We start from the raw sequence: 22,635 nt of genomic DNA, 5'->3' as shown, positions 1-22,635 counted from the left end.
CCATCTGTGATAATATGTTAAACACTGAATTATGATTCATATCTGAATGTACTGACTGTTAATTATTGATGAGAACATAATCAGTAAATATAAATATGTTTGAGTTTGGCTTTGATCAATCAGAATAAAAGTAATAAAATAATGATTTTAGAGACAGGCCTAACTCAGGCCAGCTGACAGCCTGTGTACAAACAGACTTCAGCCATATGAGAGTGAGTGTGAGTGAATGAGAGCACACACAGGACACTCTGATCTCTGAATGTGTGTGACGCAGTGAAAAAGAGGATTGTACTGGATATACTGTGACTGACAAACAGAGTTTAAAGACAAAGGTGTTTGGATTAAAATGGATTATGCTAAAGTGAACGTGCTAATGAAATCTGAACTGACTGAAATGTGAAGTGAAGATAATTCAGATGTAAAAGAGAGAGAAACTGATAATAAGGTGGGGCTGGAGATCAGTGAAGGGCATGTAAACACCTGATTGGTTGAGTAGATATCAGATCGACAGTTTCACAGTTTTCCCTGTGGATTATAACTTTAAGAAGATGTGACATTCATCAAGGAATCCTGCTCTCCGGATTATTTCCATGAACACTGAGCTGGAACACATCTACAGTGCTGGAAGTGCCCGTCTCACCACCAACCTCTCTGTGCACATTCACTTTTCAACCCTTTGTGAGACACTAAAGGTGTAAATCTGAGTATTTATCTATGTTAGTGCGAACACCTCTAATAGGTTGGTTTAGTCTTTCCAAGTCATATCTTCCCTTAGATCTGCGGTCCAGGCTCCTAAAATCATCCTAGTTTAACAAACACTACAATCCAGAGGAGAACTGCACTAACAGGTGTGACTGATGAGATCTGACCTGCAAGGATACTCATGTTTATGTATATCAGGACAAGCAGGGAAGACCTGGACATCAACTCTGTCAGGCTGCCTGAGTCCTCTCACCCACATCAGCTCAGAACTCTGCATTATCTACTGAGTCAGACTCAGAGGATCAGGGATCAGAAGTTCTACAAAGCGTAGAACCAGACTTCCTGTATAGAGGTGTGTGGGCCTACTGATCCACAGTGTCAGCACAACTTTCACATCATATTCATCTCAGCAAAACTAAACCATGTGACTGACCTCAGAGTTTCAAATCGACATCGTGGATTCTCCAGAAGAACACACAGCTGCTTCACTCCTGAATCCTGCAGGTTGTTGTAGGTTCCACTCAGGTCCAGCACTCTGGGATACGAGGGGTTGGACTTCAGCGCTGCTGCCAGATAATCACAGCTGATCTCTGACAAATCACAGTCCTTCAATCTGAATAAAAAATGAAAGATGTAAGTTTATTAGACAAAGTGTGAGCTTGAAATCATTCAATGTTTCATCATCTGTTCAGAGCTGAAGAAGGTTCAGAATGTAGAAGTTTAGAAAATGGAAACTCCAAACAGCTGAAGCCAACAGGAAGCAGCTTCAAACAAACAAGAGAAAAAAATGAATTTTTCACATTGAAGTCGTACATTTATCATAAAGTTGTCAAGTTTTGCCGTGTGAAATAAAAAAAACTGAACAGGAATCCTCAGAGTTGAACCCTCTGCACAGAGGTTCAGGTTCCTCTTCAGGTCCCAAAGTGCAGAACAACAAGGTTTCAAACAGCTTCGTTCCAGCAGCATCAGCCACAGAAATGCAGAGATAATTCTTTGGATCTCTTGGTTGTGTTGTATGATGCTGTGTTTGCATATCTGGTGTCTGTGTTGCTTTGTGAGGACGGATCATTTACTGCAGCTCCAGATAAACAGAGCTGGACCTGAACCTGGTAGCTTCACTTAGAAGACACTTGTGACGGGAACGTCAGGTCAAAAACGTGCCCCTCCGACAGCCAAGCCCATCTGTTCTCTGATTGGATAGTTACATTTGTGATTGACATGACATTGACCAATCAGATGAAAGGAAGAAAAATAGGGTCAAAATTCGTACTTGTAACTTGCAGGGGGTTTTTTTTGGCTAAGTCCACACACAAATCTTTTTTTACACACACACAAATCTTTTTTTACACACACACAAATCTTTTTTTACACACACACAAATTCTTTTTTCACGCACACACAAATTCTTTTTACACATACAAATCCTGATTTACAAGTACAAAATATTTATGACCACATTTTGAGCCCATACAAATGTTCTGCAGACGAGTCCATGCGCTCACAACAAAGCTCAGTGTGGACGATGCCCCCTCCTGGCCGTGGACGCGCGGGCTTGACCTGTCGGCGAACAGGGGTAGTTCAGTTTGGCTTTAACTGTGGGGTACAGGGCATCCCGAAATAAGCTAGGAGTTAGAATCTCCTCACCGTTTAAATGGTGTGATGTGCTTTTTTGGACACAGTTAAATTGAGTTAGGGATTTTAGAAATCAGGCCATAGGCTGTTCTGGAGGAAACAGATACTGGTTAATTGATTACAAAAAAGTGAAGCTTTCTTCGGTTGGACCCGTTAACTTAAATTTGTCGAAATTTGTTAGGTGCTGAATCTGTCAGGCCTGTCAGTGATTGTAAATATAAGACGTCTTTGTAATATAAAATAGAAGAGTTTTGTCTGAGCTTTGTGTGACCCTGTGTGTGACGTGCAGCTGCAGCACTGCGAGCTATTTTTAGACGGTGTGTGAACATGCAAATGAGCTGTGACGCGCACAGAGGACTTTGCTTCCTGTTTAGCGTGTTTTTGAGTTTTATAATTTTGATTTGCAAACAATGATACATGCCTGTAATTAAAACGCTGATTTTGCTGATTATGATACTACAAATAAGGTGCTGAATGACTAGGGTGTGAATGATGTTGGGTTTTAAAGCTGAAACTCAGAGAGGAGTGTGTTGGGAGACTGGCATGTAGTCTGCAGTGCAAAGGTGGGCGTCTTGCCTGCTAGTCTATTTAACAGTGATGAAAATGATATTAAATAAATCTCTCAGTGTGTTGATACAGGTGGCTATGGGGCTGGACCAACTGCCCCCACAAGCACGGCGGCCGAAGCAAAATTATAGTAATGGAAACTAAAATCAGCAAGAATCAGCAGCTGTGGAAAAGACAGCAGCTAGCAGAGAATTAAAGGAGAAATTAAGAGAAGTTTTAACACATAAAATTGCGGCCAACAGACTTGTGGAGGTTGGGAAGGCGCCTGGAGCATCACAACAAGAAGGTGAAACAAAAACACACACAAGCAGAGAAATGTGAGAGAGAGGCACGTGCTAGAGAAATGCCTCGTTTGAGAAAAAACGTTAAATTAGCCCATCTACAAACGCACATACACGCAATGAAGAAACAGCTTACACCCATGAACACGTGAAGATTTTCCAGCAAGTTTAAAGCAGTGAAACTTAACATACACCCGCCGTTACACAATAAAGTTTATCCACTACTAACAAATAAACCCTCTGGGTTGCAGGACAACAACTTAACTTCAAAAAAAAAAAAAAAGAAAAGAAAAAAATCACAACCAGTGATAACACGACAAATTTAGTGGTTAATAAAAGTCAAACTGTGACATGTTTTCTTCTGATTGATTAATACAAGTGATTACTGAATGAAAGAAAATTCCATTTTTGTGCTTTAAACATGATCTTAAGAATTTTAACATGTACCTGTGTTGTCCTGTCAGCTTGGTGAGTTATGAGAGGATTATATGGTGAGAAAAAACAAGGGGGAGAGAAGGCTGACACAGGGCCTGGTCCCGTTGTTTTTCCCCTCTCTGAGTAACACAGCCAATACAACATGATTTTTCTGTTCGTTTGTTTTTGTTTTTGTTTTGTTTTGTTTTTTCTCTTTATGCTTGATTACAGGCTGCTTTGTCGGCCCGGAAAAGCCGAGGCTGACCCTGGACTCCTGCTCTCCCCTCTACCATCTTTGCTCTCTCCTCTACCATCTTTGATGTGACCCTGACTAAATGCTAAAGCAGCTGAACCCGCAACAACAACTTGAAAATGTCAACAGTGCTGCAGGAAAATGATCTCATGCAGCAGAGACGGAGAGCGGTAATCCAAGGCCCGTTTCACTACACGGGGAGATTTCTGTCAGCGTGTTTTCTTTATGAGAGGACTGAGAAAGGCCCGGCTCCCACCACCGATTCTGACCACCTTATATAAAGGAATTATTGAGAGCATCCTGAGCAGCTATATCACTGTCTGGTTCGGGAACAGCACCATGCCGGACATCACTACAGAGGGTTGTGCAATCAGCTGAGCGCACCATCCGCTCCGAGCACCCTGACCTGCACTCAATCTACAGCAGGCGGTGCTGGACCAAGACCAGGAAGATCGTGAAGGACCTCAGCCATCCCAACAACAGACTGTTCTCTCTGTTGCTGTGTACGTGACAAAGAAACATCTGGATTTGGAAAACGAGGCACTCGCAAAGCCACCAGCATTGTGCCTGATTGGACACACCCCTCTCACACACTCTTTACATTCTTGCCATATGGAAAAAGACAGCTTCAGCTGACAGAGCTGTGACGAGACGCCCATCAAGCCCAGATGAAAAGTGAGGCCGAGCAAAACCATGCTGACCTTAACCACTCTGCATTAAAACTGTGCAGGACAGTGACGGACCAACAATGACCATCGGGCAGCAAAAAGGGCGTGCCAGGGACAGGAGGAGTAACTGAGGTCACCTCAGAATGGACAAAACACCAGGAGAAAATAAGCTGAAGGCACAGGTGTCGGGGCTCGGCCAGGAGCTGACCTCTGAGAAGAGCCGAACAGCAGAGCCGCAAAAGGCCGTGGAGCAAAGCAAGGAAAACATCAATGGACTTAAATCTGATTTCTACGGAAAAGACTCTGAGGTTTCTGCCCTCAATAAGACCTCGAGGCATCAGAGCAGAAACTGAGCATGGCCCAGGAGGAGCTAGCTGAAAATCGAACCCACCAGGCTTGGAGTCCAAGACACCGGACTTGAAATCAGGCCGGAGCATCCTGGAGCTAGATGAGCAGTGTGATTTGTCCGGTCTGCTATGGAGCGAACGTTAGGGGGATGGCTTCCTGTCGCCTCTGCCGTCCTCCGATCGCTCAGCGTCCTGGGCTGCCCAGCTCTGGACTGAACGCTCGGGCCGAGACACCCAAACAACCATGGACTCCATTCCCGTGGAATGGGACCACGACTACGACCTCAGCCGTGGGCTTGAGAGTGCAAGAAGGGATCCCAGAGAGCCTTGAGGCCTGTGTAAAACTAACAGAACAAAGATTGAGGTCTTCCACTGGGGAGGTGGAAGCTGCAGACTCTCCTATGCACCTTCTGGATGTCAGCCGTTCCACCTGCAAACAAACGGACAGCAGTCGCACTTCTGCAAGCAACAAACGGACATCCAGACAATTGAGCTGCGTATCAAAACCCTGAAGGAAGACCGAAGCAAAAGGGTCAAGTTAAGGAGGAGCGAAATAAGGAGAAGATGCTGGACACTGGAGAAAAGGACTGCCTCAATTGGGGCCAGAACCAGTATGGACAGAACTCTGAGCAGCAGCACCAATGGATGCAAACAGACTGAAAAGGAGGAGGGCAGGACCCAGGGCACGCTTCAGGCCGTGGTTTACCCAGAACACTACAACAGGAAAGTGATGAACACAAACACCCACACAAACACACACATCTACATGCACCGACTCAGAGTGAAAAGAAACATACATATGAACATATGCACTCGTTGATTGAGGGAGAAATGACACACACACACACAAATTAAAATGTTGATTCAATGAACTGAGAAGTGATCCACACACACACACACACGCTGATGCAATGAAGAATGCTTTACTAACAAATGCTGCACACAAACATCCAAATACGGAGTTGGTTACAACAGCAAGAACTGATTGATTATTTATTGCTTAAATGTATTTCATGCCACGCAGAGGGCATTTGTGTAGATTTAGAGGACATGGTCTGAAGCACTTTGATAATGAAAACAATGTCTGTGCGTGATGTCTGTTTATGGCTCAAAGCCTCCACTGAATTGTTTACTGTGCTTCACACAGTCTAACAAGGAGCAGTGGTACAGAGTGAAAATGATGAATGAATGGTGTGAGTTTTATTTCGAAGAGATTATGAAAAGGTTGTGTTGATTCAACTTAGTTGTTTACGTTTTTGCCAAGGTAAAGAGTTGGTGTGTAACTAGTGTCCACTATTGAGTCAAGTAAATCCAACATGTTTTGTTGGTGCAAAAAGGAGTTTTGGTTGATCTTTGGGTTTTGTTTGACACTAGGTTGATTCTATCAGTGAGGTTTGGATTGTTCTCTTTCTCTAAAAGAGAGAAAGATGGTTTGAACTTTGGACATGTTTGCAATGGGCCCCAGTATCTGTTATTATATGAGTGTTTTATTGTTTACGTTTGTTTTTGCTTTTGTTACAGTGCACTGAGATAAGAACATCTGAGAGGTGTGATCCACCGGTGGTGATATTTTGGTATTTTGTGAGTTCCTGATTTAACAAATCAGCTCTTTAATCCAGGCCTGAGAGATTGAACTTTAAAGCGCTATAAAATATTCTTATTGAAAACAGTCGCAAAGTATTTTTTCTCCATGATTATAATGAGCTTGGGAGAAAATTCACTTATATGGGACACTGATCCTGAAGCCTAAAAGGATTGCAGCGAGTCAATCCAGTCCAAAGAAGGAAAAACAAACAAGGAGCTGTTTCCTTTAAAATGATGACGTCATCTTGCTGGTGATGGAGCCTCGAATAGGCTGCGCGTGAGACTCCATTATCAGCAACTTTTGGTATGAATGTGTGTGGATGTATGCATATGACTGACGACTAAAAGTCATGGACTGACGACTAAAAGTTTAACTGACTTGATACTGAGACAAAGACGGTGCTGACTTTAGGATTATTGAATGTCCACAGACAATTCACCCAGCCTGTAAAAGAAGGGTGGATGTTTTGTTTTGCTTTGTTTTGTCTGCAAGAACAGAAGAATGACAGAGACTAAAGAGCTGTAGCTTCACAGCAGTGTGAACTGCAGACTGAACCCTTTGGTTGCTAATTTTGAGCTACTGATGTTTGCAGTAAGGAAATTGTGTTTTAGTAGCTGTGTTTTAATTAAGGTATTACATTATATTGTTGGGAATGTTAAATGCTAAAGTGAAGAAAAGGTTTGATCCCACTCATGACTGAGCATGTTATTATTAACCATAGTGGGTCACTATAGAGAGTCAATTAATTTTAGAAAAAAAAAAAACAAACAAACAAAAAACCCTCCACCGAGGTCTATGAATAAGAGGGGAATGATAGACAGCCACACTCAAAATGGAGATATGTAATGATAAACACTGGTCCCCGTCTTTTGGGCGCTCTCTTGAAGTAGTCAACAATTTAAAAGTAAGATAAAATAACAGGGGCATGTGCTGAGGGGTGGTGCTGCACAAGAACAAGAGTAAAATAAAGAAAATATTGTTTTTAGAAGTGCAAATTAAAATGTACCATTACACTCAGAGGATCAATATGAAGCTTGATATTTGTTAATTTTGAATGAAGTACATGACTGGTGACTGTTCTGTCCTGAGCTTTTGTTTTTACAGCACCCGCTTGATCACACCAACAGTTTCTCGCCACCGAAGAGGGGTACTTGCAAAAATAAAGAACGGGGAGGAATATCATCAAAACTGGAAACAGGTAATCCCCAAAGGGGGTGATAATGCCATAACTTTCACTATGGTCAAATTCTCAAAATTTGACCCTCAAAAATTCTTCAAACATTTAGACACAAAGTGGAGATTTAGATACATATAATGTCGTAAACCACATAAGCATGAAGTATTTGATTCAATAACATGGTGAAATAACAAGCAGCAAAAGGTTGATCATGTTAATGGTGTTTATTCAAGGGTGCAGAGGAGATTATTATTATTAAAGACAACAAATGAAATAACGAAAAGTAGAGGTGGAAAAATTTGCGTTAACGGTAATAAAATCAAAAAAAAAAAAAGAAATACTAACTAAAACTGTACTGAATGTTCACAAAACTAACTAAAATTAACTAGATTTATAGCAAAATGTGTTTGGTTGCATTGATGTGTGCGTGCCCTGCTACAGTGAAATTAAGGTAGTACGTTAGTCGAGTCGTCTGTGTTGCTGCTCCGTTCACGCGCAGAATCAGGTCAGGCAAAGTCGGGAGACAGCGCCAGAATAGAATTGAGGATGATTTTAATATGACTGTTTTGTAGACATAACAAGAGTCTTGTAGTGGAGAGGGACGTAATGTCCTCCTGAGACCCAGAGAATAAGAAAAAACAGGGAGAAAATATTTTCGTTTTTTCTTTTTTCTTTTTTTCTTTTTTCTTTTAAATGAATCAAGTGTTATTAAAATAACAATCTCATAAGATGAAGATCAGGGACCAACCCAGAAGTCACTGACACTTCACTAGCTGTAAACTATTGGTTTAGGAATAAGTGATGGCACTGAACTTTCTATTTCACAAAAGTCAATTTATTTAGGATATCTGAGGAAGTACTGATTTTATTTGGAGACACAAAGGAACATTTGGCACTTCCCTCATCTCACATCTGTTTCATTGTTGTACCCAATCATTCTACAACTGAAATGCCTTGGACTGCTAACCATTTCAGGCAAGTGGAGTGAACCATATTTTGCTAGACTCTCATCAGATTGGGGCTTCCTTTTATTGATCTTTGGAGAGAAGTCTTCATTACTGGTATTATTCAGGTCTTGTTCACATGTTTGTCCCAGGTTTCTCAGCCAAGAGGAGCTTAAACCCCAGATACTGTGAGTTCCTTTCACACATTGAGATCACTGATAACTCTCAGCAACGACGTGATCTCGTAGAAACAATTAGGTGTTATGGATTCAACTATAATTGCGACTCTTATTTTTTACTTTACTGGAAAAGATTTCTGCATTTTACCCATATTTTATTTTTAACTCAAAATCAAAATTCCAGATTCTACTACATGTTGGTTTTGCACCAGATAGGACGACAGATTTCAGGTGGCCCTGTGTCTTTCTCCATTACATCTGCCACTGCATCTCGATAATCTTCTCTGTGGCTTTTAGTGGGTCCTGACCCTCTCATATTTTGAAAAATCTATGTTTGAATCTCCCTTAATAATTGTGTTAAGAATTCTCTCCGCCTTTGTCAAAACTTGGGTATTAGGAAAAAGTGAAATAAATATAAATATAAAGTCCCAATGTGTAGAGCACACATTAATAAATTAGTCATGTTCCCTGTGAAAGTAAATGAGCCTAATTCTTAAAGACCCCTGAAATTATTTACTAGATGTTTATTTTTTGAATAAAATAAAAATCTGAGTTTAACAAAACATTTTAAATGTAAATATCAAGCTTACCTTTCTCTCTTCCATAAAATGTGCTTGTGGGCACGCCAGCCATTTTGAAAAGGTGGGAAAAACAATTGGCAAGGCCACACCCCCACACATGGGATATAATTTTAAAGGTTCTGTTGTCCTCTCTAAGAAACATCAGGACTTAGAGGAGTGGCAAGTAGAGTATGAGAGCTACAAGCAAAAAACTAAATGTGTACTACAGTGCGAAAAAATGAATTACTGGGTCATCAGGGGGTCTTGAGGGACATTTATAAAAAACAAAAAAAAATCCCACAAACCTTAAAAGTGCACTTGAAAAGCTCACACAAGAAGGTTAACCTAGCTTACCTAGAAGACCTCATCAGGGGGAGCACACTCCCCCTCTTTTTAGAGCTCACCCACTTAACTCGCATCCCAAGAAAACAGCTAACCCCAGATAAGGCAGCGTGATGTATCCCGAGATAACAGGACTGGGACATCTAAATAAAGGTGTGAAACAATCGCCTTCAAAAGGTTATCAATTGACTTCAACCAAAATTAGGAACACTCGGTGCGGCAAGAGTTAATAGTTATTAGTCTCAACACCCAAGGATAATTAGAAGAGCATGACTGATATGATGCAACTGAGATTTTGTTACACTTAACTTTTGCAAAACACAAATAAAACTAAATTGAAACTAAGGATTTTCAGAAAATAAAAACTAGACTAAACTAGCAAAGAATTGGTAAAAACTAATTACAACTGGCAAAAAATTGAAAATCTGGAGTCGAAACTAAATAAAAGATAAAACCTAATGAAAATGGCGAAACGTTTAAAACCCTGGTGCAGAGATTGGCAAATCTGACCAGGAACGTTATAAAATGGATTGTCAGAACAGTCAGCGTTAAAGCCACATTTGACAGTCCATACTAGGATGGCATTGGACATCTTGGGGGTGGAAAGGGGGTTGGTGTGACCAAGGTGTGGTTTGGCTTGTCGTATGTATATTTGAGATCATATGGCTCTGGATGGACCAGTTACCAGGGCATGGAAGGAGGACAGACTCATTAAAGGAGGAGAAGGCATTTCCTGGGATTGGAGATCCTCTGGGTGAGTGGTTGATTAAAAGCATGCATAAAATAGAAGTTATCTGTTGTTATTGATTGGTAGTAGATTGATAATTGGCCACATTTACAGCTGTATTGACTTGTTGTGGACGTAGTCGACTTCAGGTTTAAACACTCTAATTAACAGGTTGAAAATAGTGACATTAAAGGAAGAGTATGCAGCGCCACCCTGTCAGACGCCAGTGATGGTGGAGCTCACTGATGAATCAGGTGAGCTGGATTCATGGCTGATTCAAAACTAAGATCCCCCTGCTGTGGTCAGTAAGGGGAGAAAAGGGGGAAATAAAATCAAGAATTAAAGAGGCATTTATAGACGTTTAGGTGTCAAGTGAAACGGGACAAAAGGGGGTGTTATACTGTTATTTTCAATGTCAGCATTATTATGGTATGAGAATCATGCAACAAGCATTGCATCGATGATCATTTATTGAAGCTTTTGACCTTATACTAACATCTGTGTTCCTGTGATTGTTATAACCTCTGATGTATCTTCCATTTACAGGTGTTAGGATAATGATATAATTTTTCATTGCAGGTGTAACCATGATCATTTTCATACATATTGCAACTTGTTGCTCATTGTAGAGTTGTGCTCAAGTTAATAAGGGTTAAAAGCTACAGTCAGCGCGAATGTCTGACTGATCTATTGAGGGGAAAGGCTTCGAGCATGGAGGGCCGCACGCGCTTACAAAACACTGATATCATGTTATTCTTTGTGATCTTTTCTTAAATTATGTCTTTAAAGTTAGTTTAAATAGTGGCAGTTAATTAAACGAGATTCATTAAAATATTAAATACCTGAGTCAGAACGTTACACGCGGATCACCTTAAGAGTCTGGGAAACTTTGTAGCTGCCTAACCTTTTTTTTTTGAATGTTCTAGCTCCGTTGATTTGACACATTGGGATGTGTCAAAAAAGGGGGGGAAGGTTGAGCTTTAACATCAAACCAGGATTATTTGAACAATTTATAACTTCATTTGTGTCTTTAATAATTTAGGAATGGTAAAGCTTAAGCTAATAGCGGTCCGAGAAGACGGACCTTTTAGAGAATCAGTGAAAAAGCATAAACTATCATTTTCATGTTTAATCATTACTCATTGAAATGAACTGAATAGCGTTTAGAAGATTTGTTAATTTTTTGTCTTTTGTTAAAAAGAGGGGTTTCAATAATTTTCAGACACACCTTGCAAATGTGCTTATAACGAGTTGGCACTCGGCCTTTTGAAGGTCAGAAGCTTCGTTCGGCGTGACTGTCCGGACTGATAAAGTGTAAGAAATGCCTTGAGTGCGGAGGGCTAAATGCAAACATGCTTACACACACATAAGATATGATTAGAATAAGTCCCTGGGACATTCTGAATGTTTTAGACCAATTCTGAATCACTAGAAGGTCAGTAGATAATAACATTAGATTATTAGGGTTAGGAAGAGAGGTGTTTTGGTTTTCTGTCTCTTACAGAGAAAGGAACAGACACCAGACGAGGTCACAGAGATGCGAGGATCCTCCGTAGCAGACAGACACAGTGACTGCCGAGACATCAACTGGGTCCAAGGGTCATGGCGTTTGGGCTCCAGCTAGTCACCACAAAAGGATGGATCCCATAAACACAGCAATAACCATGAAGGGGTTGGCGGAAATCCGGGAACACCAGACCAACGAAGTTCGAGAGGCTTTTGGGCAAAAAGGGGGACGCGTTCCTGATCTTTTTCTGGAGAATACACAGATCGTTGTTTGAAATCGGAGCAGAATAATCCCCTGATCTGTGTTACGACTGAAGGGTTGTCTAACCCCTAAGGTTGGAGAATTAAGAGCAGAGGATCACCCAACTGGACGACACTGGTAGCTGCAGCAATAAAATAAAGGTTAAGAGCTCTTCGGACAGAGGTTCTAGTCTACGTCTGAATGGTATAAGGGAACACCAAATAAAGCTGTGGGAGAACAGGGGAGTGTCATCTGGACCTGCTATCCTTGTAGTAATAGTTTGTCTTGCACCTGACTTGCGCAAACACAGAGGTCATCCCACATATGGTTCGCCCCTCAGGGGGACAAAGGACCTCAGGAGTGAGAAGAGATGAACCCGGCCACACTGGGCTACAGGGTGTTTGTGAGGTCATTATTCTAATGACCTCATCAGGGGGAATTGTAAAATTATGATATTATTTTATGCCATGTTATACCCCTAATTAAAGATTGTGAATTATTATGTAGTTTTAGTTTGCATTATTCTCCTGAATTAGAAGAAGCTGATAACTATTGCATTAGTTAAACTGATTTGCATTACATTAAATTGCTGACTTGTTGTGAATGAATGATATTGTTTTATGATGCATTATACTGCTGAGTTATAAGAAATACTGTTCGCAGAAGGTTATTGTCTAATTTGTCTGAGTAGAAGAGAATAGAGTGTGCTGGAGTTTTCTGCCCCATCTCAGCAGGAGCAGATAAACAGGGAGCCAAGGTCGTAGCTCAGGCGCTGTGTGAGAGAGAGCATGTGAATGTTTAGGCTTTTTATGATAAGGTGGAGGCACCAGAGGCTATAAAAGTTTGAGCAATGCTCCACCATTTTGAGATTTTGAGGCTGTCTGCATCAGTGTCCATCTCCCACGTGTGTGATCATTAAATCATCGTTTGACTCAACCCGGCCGGACCAGTGTTGTTATTGTGGTTTTTTCTCTTGTCTCCATCCCCAATATTTTGAACCTTAACAATATATACACAGACCTCACACAGAGACAGCAGCTACACTGTGTGTGGATGTGATCCACAGTCACAGCTGTGGGTTTCAGTCAGTGTGTCTCTAACTTCATGGTCACATTTCAAAGCTTATTGGAGCCAGAAGATGTTCAAGTAAAAGATTTATTGCTGTACTCGTCTACCAGGATAACAGGAGGTTCATAAAGCTGTGTAATACTTCAGCTTTACATCATGCAGTAGTAGTTTATTAAACCCCCCAAAATATGACTATCCAGAGTTGGGACCAGGAAGCAGAGTTGCAGTCTTACACGCCTCTCTGCAGCTTCTCTCCTCCTGCTACCCCCCAAAAACTCATCTCCATAGAGACCGTGTCAGCTCCCAAACAGACAAAAAAACTAAAAACCAGCAACAAACAACTTAAACATAAACAGTCACAAAGAAAGAACAATACAGTATCCACATCTGAACCAAAGAGTAAAACAGTGAAATGTGGATTATTAAACATTAGGTCTCTCTCCTCCAAGTCTCTGTTAGTACATGTTAGTAAAAACATTTCTGCATTTTACCCATATTTTATTTTTAACTCAAAATCAAAGATTCCAGATTCTCCTACATGTTGGTTTTGAATCAGATAGGACGACAGATTTCAGGTGGCCCTGTGTCTTTCTCTATTACATTTGCCACTGGTGTGAATGATGAGACCAAAGACTGCAATATCTTGTACCAAAAATATATTGAATAAATGGAGGAAAGGGGAAATGGAACAAAATAATTAACACAACACACAACATAAATGCCCACAATTAAATAATAAATCAATGCTGTGATCTTTCTGTGCAAAAGTCCTTTTTGGTCCTCTTCTTTTTAAAGTTCACTTTTAAGGTATTCCTCCTTAGGGTCCAGCTTCATACGGGGAAATATGTCCGTAATCCAAAGACGGCTAAGTGGGGGAAAGAGACAAAGAATGGTCCTACCGGCTCGCCACTTCAATATGAAGAAGATTAATTCAAAGGGAGGGAACAAAACCTGACCTGTAGGTCAGAAAAACGTCCATTAGCACATCAAGTTCGATTCAGTTTACCGGTAAACAAATATATTTTTCTGCAAGCCTATGTAACAATGCAAATCATCATCAACCAATGTACAACAGTTAAATTATTAATTATCTTGGCTACGTAGCTTAATCTATACATTCCAGTAGCGTTCGCTACAAACAATACAAAAACAACAATAAAGGAAAACAGCTGTCTAACAGACAGCATAGCCGAATTCAAGGCAACACATAACAATAATCATTCAATCGCACTTTGTTTCAAAGTAAGCCCATTAAAGTGCTTAAGTAAATAAAAGTGTTCAAAAACAGCGGTTTTTGAGCCGGAGTTCTGCTCGCGGTGGGAACGCCGCCGCACAAAGTCATTTTTTAATCGCGAAAACGATCGACTGGTTACTGACAACCAAAAGGTTGTTTTTGGTAGATATTAAAGATCATGGGTGGGCGGGGCAAATGGAGCAGTTTTCTACAGTCGAGTAAAATTCCAGGAAAGAGCTGGGTGTGGCTTTCCTTTAAATCACATGATCAACAGCTTTAAGATGGAGGCAACTCGCTCAGTGTTTCCTGTTTCATTCTTAGACTGTGGCGATGGTAAGTAGCAGCTTTTCACTTGTTACCTGGCATCTTTTCAGCCACCAATGATAGTCATTGTATGTTATCAACATTTCACTAACTATGTTTTCTCTCATGTTTAAAATAGGCCGACCAAGAGCAAAATAGGTATGTCTGCAGACTCTGCTGTAGCCAAAGTTATCAGATCTCCTGTGTCTTTAAATCCCTAACTGCTCGATCATTATCATTTTAGAAGACAACAATTTCTCAAAGTAGGTTCAAAACTAATGCCTACAAGATTACCAAGAGGATGGTTCGGGGCTCTTACATGACTCCGGGAAGTCAACACTTGGTGGATGAGGTGTGTTACCTTTGACACTTTTAAGACAGTCCTGTTTATCACTACTAACAATAAGCAAATATGTTTTCACTCAACAGATCCTTCACAGCATGTTGTTTCTGGGCAAAATCAACAACATCCCCTTTTCTCCAGAAGAAATCTTCCCTAATCCTTTTGTTTTGGGTTCTTTAATGAGAAGATATCCCAGGCCTTTTAAGTTGTATTCGACTCAGCTTCCCAGGCGAAGTCCCTTCTCCTGTGTGCTCGACATGGTAAGATCACTCTTCTCACATTTTCAGTCAATCTGACAAACTTCCAGTTTTTAGGAAAGTATAATGCAAAGTGCTTTTTTACTGAGAAATCCAAAGAAAATCCATACTGTACCTTATACTTCAACATATGCTTCTAGCTATACTTCTCCACCAAACACAGAGACTGCAGGAGAGCTGGAGACTTGCTTCAGAATTTGTTAGTTCTAAATAATGTCTAACAGACTCATTATTGGAGATGCTTACAGTCTTCAAGGCGTATATGATGCTGTCACTGTGTAGCTGCTGGATCTGTTAAGTCAGCTCAAAGACTCTAAATTCAGCGTGTTTTGACAGCCCGGCATAGCAAAATGGAAAAAAAAAAGGTCAATTAGCAAATTTAATTATAAATTAGTGAGAACAAAGATGGATTTTTGCTTATTGATTTAAAATTAAATAGATTTTTGTGACATGTTTCACCCCCTATCTTAAAATGTCTAAATCAAAAGCATCCAATGGTCCTGCATAGTTAAACAAGTCAAGCAGCGAAACAAACATGTTGATCAACTTTCTATGAAAAACAACTATATAATCAGGTGCAACACTTTGACCAGATCTGTAACTGTTTTCAGATCGTCCTGCAAAATAACTCAGAGAATGAAGAGCAAATAAAGCAGAGTCTGCAAGATCTCCTCACAGACTTGGACTTAGAAGAGAATAATAAAAAAACAGCTTTCGTCTCGTCCACCATCTGCATTTCTCAAAAATCCCAAACCAACAAATCAGAAAGGTACTGCGGAGTCTCCATGTCCACCAAAGGTCCTAACGCTGGGAAAATTATGATTGCTGCCTCCTGTCTTAGCAAATGGCATAAATATGTATCTGGTGCGGTGATGACCTATTATCCAAACACAGTCCAGAAAGATTACTTTGATGGAACAATTGAAGTACCTGGAAATATCAGGTGTGAGGCTTTTTGTCTCCGTGATGGTGCCAGAATGAAGCCTTGCAGATCATGTAAGAATTTGTTTGGCTTGAACACAGAAGACCTCAGAGAGTGGCCATATGGTAACTGTGCTGAAGCTGAGAGCCTGAGCAATTTGCTTGAAAATGAGAGAGAAGTTGAAACGCATGTGGATGAATACTCAGCTGAAAAGGACAACAGGCAGAGAGCTGAGGATGAGGTTGGTAGGGTTCTTAGAACCGTGTTGCAAAGGATTCGGTTTAACTGGACAGGTGAATTTTACAACCCAGAACAAGAGTGAGATTTCATGAAATCATTTGCATTCATCATTCTGATAAATCAAAGATTCTCTGCTCTGACAGCATCTGTGTGGATTTTCTGTAATCACAGAGACGTGTATAAGCATGTTTACTTTCCATCTCCATGTAATTGTCACATTTAATAATTAAAACTGGCTTCTATGGGTTTTTGTTTGTTTGCTTACATATCTAGTGTTTAATGCAATATGAAGCATTATCAGACAGCATTTATTGGGAAGAATCCCATATTTATACTGGTCTGTACCCAGGGTACACAGAAAATAAAAACACATGTTTTCTTATTATGATCCCAACTATAATTTACTTAAGCAAAAGCACTACATGTGTAGTTATAATATTTATAGCAGTTACTGTTGAGCTTTAAATTGATCATCTTAAATGTTTATATGCTGATTATATTGCTTTATATAAGAAAGGCCTAACTCTGAGTACACTCTGTGCCAAAAAGTGCTGACAGGAAACTGCATGCTTTTGCAGAAACGTGCTTTTGCAGCTAGAAAGTGAAGCTGATATATATCAGTTTTAATTAGTTTTTACCAACTGCTTGCTAGGGCAATCCCACGAGTTTGGTGTTTTTGTATTGAACATGATTCCAAGTGCTTTCTATAACACATAGCAGAGGTGCCACAACAAAGACTGAGAAGAGGACAGGAAGAGACAGTGAAAGAGATGCACTCCTTCGCCATTCATGTTAAAGCGTTGCATAGCTTTAATTTTAGAGAGTGTTGCATAACTTTAGTCATTTTTCTACCACAGGTGAAGCCAAGAATTGTGAAGCTCTCTTTTGGCCAAATACCAGAATCTGTAAGAAGAAGAAAAAACAAACAATCAAATAGGTCATTATTAAGAGAACAACAATCTCTTGATGATTATCCACAGTGTCTTTGATAACTCTGAGATACAAACTGTCAAGGATATACACATCCCAGCAAACAATAGCTGTGTTTGACTAAAGCGATTAATAACAAGGACAGAGCTACAATCACTACAGTCAAACATAAAGGGCTTAATCCTGAATCCAAGTCTGAGCTGTGATGCCGTTGGTGCTGAAAGCTGCTCAGATCCTGAAGCTGCACGTTTTGTCTCTCTCTAACCAAACCAGCAGCAAAAGAAGACACATTTCGCTTGACATAAACATTGTCATGAATTCCCTCTTACTTTTGCTGGTTTGCTTCCACCACCATTAAAACACACACAGAAAAACAACACAGCACAGCTCTCTGCCTCTCTCAGTGTACTTTAAGAACACCGTTTCCCATCTCAAATCTCTGTTTTTGGCATTATTCGCTTGCTTGTTATGAAGCAGTCTACCGTTGTTTACAGCCATTTTTTTTTAATGACTTCCGACAAGACAGCCTCATTTCTGCTGTTCAATACCAAATTTTATTTATTTTTTTCAAATTAAGTGAAACTGCAAAATGCTCTGCTGTGTCTCTATTAAAACCTCTTATTAAAACCTCTGAATCACTTCAGCAGCATCAGCCAATGTACATTTGTTGAGTCGTGGTTCTCGTCTGCTTTTGTTCTACTGCAGAATAATATTTTTAAGGTTATCTACTGTAAAAAGCTAGGCCAGGAAAATCTGCTTCATGGTTTTGTGTTTTATCCTCAGTTACTTTGACACAAAAGCATCTGCTGTGATGCTCACACCTCTGATGAAGTTTCACAAGTGTCAGTACTGATAAATGATCAGAATTATAATGTTTCTGACTCTCTGAGTAAGAATTAAATGGAATCTAATTGGGACCTTGTGAATTGGAATTGAACAGGTTCTAGAAATCAGTGATGATACTCAGCTCCAATACCCACCTATGATATTAGGCTGACGAACGCTGACTGGGTTTCATTTACCAGCTTTTTATGTTCTTCCTGCAGTTTCCTCCCCACATCACTCATCTTAACTTTTTTCCAGTCCTCCTCAGTCTAAACAGAACACACAACAATACAAAGAAAAGCTCAGGTGATTGATCTCTAACACTAGGCATCCCCAGTCTTATTCTTAGCAGTCTAACTTCTCACCATATCTTTGAAGGCCTCTCCATTGTAGTAGCGCTTGGATGCTGGATACTCGATCGTTTTGTCACATAGTTCCAGGAAACTGGAAGCCACCAGATGCAGCTCCTCTCCGTCATAGCCGTACAGCTTTTTGTCCTCACACGTCATCAGCACAAGCTCGTCACATGGACATGAGGTGCCCTTTACCACACCAATAACCTGCATTTTTACAATCTCGGGAAGGTAGAATTTTCCCCAGGCGTTAACTTCATCATCATCCCCGTTGTATTTGGTGTTCTCAAGCTCTTCTATCCACAGGTCAGCACCACTTGGCTTCTTCAGGTGAACGCACATGCTTTTGTTTTTGGAAACAAAATCTTTCACCCATTTCAGGTACTTTTCACCTGGAAAGAAGCAGACAAGGAAATATGGATGAATGTAGAAGTGTTGGAAAAGACAAATAGCAAGGTTATCCTACAGCAGTTTGTGAAAATGTTGTATCTTGAAATAAGCAGGCAAAATGAGGATCTCACTTATCTCATATGTTCTGACTACCGACTTTCTTCAGTTAAAGGACAAAAAAAGGGCACACTGGAGGCTGACAGAGTGTGCAATGGTGGGAATCATTTTGCAGAACTCACTAAAGTTTGTTTCTCCTGGAACAAGCTTTTTACACTTCAGCAAATGAAAATACTGTGTTAAACTAAAAAAGAGCACCAGACCAAGGTCTACAGTACTAACAGAAAAGCATGCCGTTACCTGTTGCCTGTCGACACAGCTGCTGATCTTCCTCACCAAAAAAATGAGGATCCCTGAAAGGAATAGAAAGGTTATGTTAAAATGAATGACTGTCACGGTGATCATGGGAAGCTCCAAAATATCACAACAATAGCTACGAAATCACAAAATGCAGTGTGATGTCTGTAAGCACCAAACATGACATCTCTGCAAATTCATCTTGAAACATGTAGGTACCTCACACGTACAGCTGCAGCCATCTCAGCCATTTATCACTGTGGCTGCCAAGTGGCTGCCACTTCACAAGCGCATGGCACAACATAGGAGAGCCACCTCCACAGGACAAGACTCAGCAGTCCATCTGCATCTTAAGGATAAAGGACACTCTTTCGAGGATGCCAATGTTCACATTTTGGACAGAGAGGACAGATGGTTTGAAAGAGGAGTGAAAGAAGCCATCTATGTCCACTGTGAGCGACCATCTTTGAACAGAGGCGGGGTTTACGACACCAACTCTCTGCCATCTATAATCCAGTTTTGAGATCCTTCCCAGACGCCTTAACGCCCACTCACATCCTGGGCCATCTGACCTCAGGAATTCGCATGATAAGGTGGGGCCAGGTTTCACAATGAACTCACCCGAAACTCTGGCTGATTGGGGCCCACACCCAGTTTCACACCTTGGCTCAGGTGATTAGAGGATCATCAGGGGGTCCTTTTGTCCCTCTGTGGGGGGGTCACTCCCACTAGGTTTATATCTGGGACTCTCCACCATTTGACCTTAGAACTGAAGAAGCTTCTCGGATGAAGGTGAAACGTCTTCAAGTAACTTAAAGAAGTCCAGACGCTTTTCTTTGCAAGCTCCTTTGACTACGATGACCTGGATGACTGAGAACCTTCACAGACATAAGGTGAATGTGACAAACAAAGCGCCTTCTTGTTCTCTGTGATAATGTAAAGTTATTAATGAAAAAACAAACGAGTAAAAAACGGACTGGAAACATGTCTTCAATCAAAACTCGACAAAAACAAAGAAACAGCCTCACTTCTCTGCGACGCTCCCTAAAAATGACGTTACGTGTTACGTACCAGAGATTTCTATACAGCCCTTTATCAAGCCGAGAGAAAGTGACGCAAAACCCTCCAACTAATAACGACTAGCAGAGAGGCTCAGCTGAGTGTAGTTACCTGGTTTGCAGACGCATACAGACGTTTCCTGTCCTCTCGGACGCAGCTGTGATAGAACATGTGGTGCATTACCGCCACCAACTGGCTTGGAGTGAGGACCGGAAATCGCTCATGCCAAATCAAAAAAAAAAAAACATAAAGAAAGATTAAGTGAAGAGATAAATGAATACATTAAATCAAGAAGAAAAAAACCCACCACCGGACATATACATCCTCATATCCTTCTGTACAAATGAGTTTGTTTTAGAAACTGAAAAAAGCCACAAAACCTTCACATCTAGAAATCCTTTGCAGTAAAACTTGTTTTTTGGCAGGTTCCACAGGTTTTGAATCAGTTTTCTTCTTTATTCCTGATAATTTTGACAATGAAAAAGAACATGTTCTATAGGGCTTTGGAGTTGACGTCACGCCGCAATGCATTGTGGGAGCGCGGCACCATTTTCGAGGTCTACGAATCAAAACAAACACACTGTGTTGGAACGACGATTACAAGATGCTTAAAAGCAGCTCAAAAGAGAACGGACTGTATAGAGACCGATTGCGTCCAGAGGCGAAGCGGCGGTACTTGCAGAAAATAGCGTGCAGTGGAAATGTGGACCCGTATGAAATACGGCCGTGGAGTAGAAACCCTGAAGACGTAGCCTGATATATTTTCGTACCTTATCTGTGGAGTCAGCGCGTACAAGTCGTCATTCAAACAAAGGTAAGTCAGCTCGAGTACTGCGTGTGAAATGCATTTGATTTCCCTGCAAACATTCACATTAGTGCAGCATAAATTCATTCATGAGGGGAAATTACAGTGAGAACGTGTGGAGGCTGTTAGAGGGAGAAGATCGTGAGTTCAGTGCAGGGCTGTGCAGAGAGGTTTAAAGGGGCGGGTGCTCAAAGTTAAAAAGGGGCACATTGAACCAGGCTGAATAACAACAACACACATTCATCAAGAATCTAATATGGGAAGGGCAGGGCTGTGTTGGTCTGAGACTGTAGACATTAAAAAGTCCACAGGAGAGATGGTAGCTGATTAAACAAGTGTCATGAGATAATAACAAAATGCAAAGATTGGTGACAGCGCTTGGAACCATAAGGCAACAAAAAACTATGTATGTAAAAAAAAAAAAAAAAAAAAAAATATATATATATATATATATATATATATATATATATATATATATACTAGTATAGTAGCTAATACTAGTTACATTATAAATATAAAGAGTTATTTCAGAGTCTCATCAGTTTTCCTGCATGTCTTTATTTAACACATCAGCAGGGCTGAAGCTCTCATGTTAAACACACACTGATCTATGGACACGTTCATGTGTTTCTAACAGAACCAGGCTGTTATCAGCCTGCACTAACATTATGTCACACACACTGAATGTAACAGTGACAGTTTACATCATCACACAATCAGCTGTGATTGTTTCACTGTCATCAAACGAGTCAACAGGAAGTAGAATCAATAGAAACCAATCATTTACTGACAGCATGTCTGATGGAAATAAGTGCAGATTATGTATGAAGTCTAACTGCACACAGTAACTGTGTTACAATAAGGACTTAACAGCGCCCTCTGCTGGAGTGTTTCAGTACTGCGTTAACTAGAATACACCACCTCCTCCTCACACCACCTGCTACAGCTCTACTCTTCTATGACTACAGTCATCCACAGCACTGATGTGAGGTCACATGGTTCATATGTAAGGAGCACAGCTGACCTCAGGTCAGTTTAATGACTGTGAGCAGCAGCTGTGTTATTGTCACTGTGACAGGGAGACACTCTCAGACACAGCGCTCATGTCAGCTTGTTCTCATGCAGGAGGATCAGGAGCTCCATGTTTGTCTTTCTGTTTGAATCATGATGTGTTTGTGCCATCAGAGTCTGTCATGAGTACTCAGGGTTTCACAGCAGCTCTTCTGGATGCTGACGAGGACTCCAACCTCATGTTTCACCTCTCTGAGCTTCTGATGTCTGTGAACACTCGTGTTTCTTCTCTGGGCTCATCTGGACAAAAACACCTTTCTGTGTTTGGCTGCAGCCTCATTCTGACTGACAGGAAGTGTGTTATCCATGAGCTGCACTTCTGTGAGGAAGTTTCCTGCTGTGTTTCCTGTCTGTGG

The 22,635-nt window shown here is 40.8% G+C and overlaps 1 protein-coding gene across 1 annotated transcript; it reads left to right on the top strand.

The window, feature by feature from the left end:
- The first annotated feature begins 5,013 nt into the window (after positions 1–5,013).
- Positions 5,014–16,739, top strand: LOC146577043 (uncharacterized). Its single transcript, XM_085269683.1, has 4 exons — positions 5,014–5,361; positions 14,975–15,082; positions 15,160–15,333; positions 15,942–16,739. Exons 1-4 carry the CDS (start codon positions 5,014–5,016, stop codon positions 16,572–16,574), a joined length of 1,263 nt encoding a protein of 420 aa, XP_085125809.1. The 3' UTR covers positions 16,575–16,739.
- The last annotated feature ends 5,896 nt before the right edge of the window (positions 16,740–22,635 follow it).

This window comes from Mchenga conophoros, linkage group LG3, assembly GCF_057382185.1.
Source record: "Mchenga conophoros isolate Kocher_MC1m ecotype Shallow Benthic linkage group LG3, M_conophoros_male_GT1.1, whole genome shotgun sequence".
NCBI lineage: Eukaryota > Metazoa > Chordata > Actinopteri > Cichliformes > Cichlidae > Mchenga > Mchenga conophoros.
Note: the sequence above shows the minus strand (reverse complement) of the source record. Positions and strands in the feature narration are given on the sequence as shown.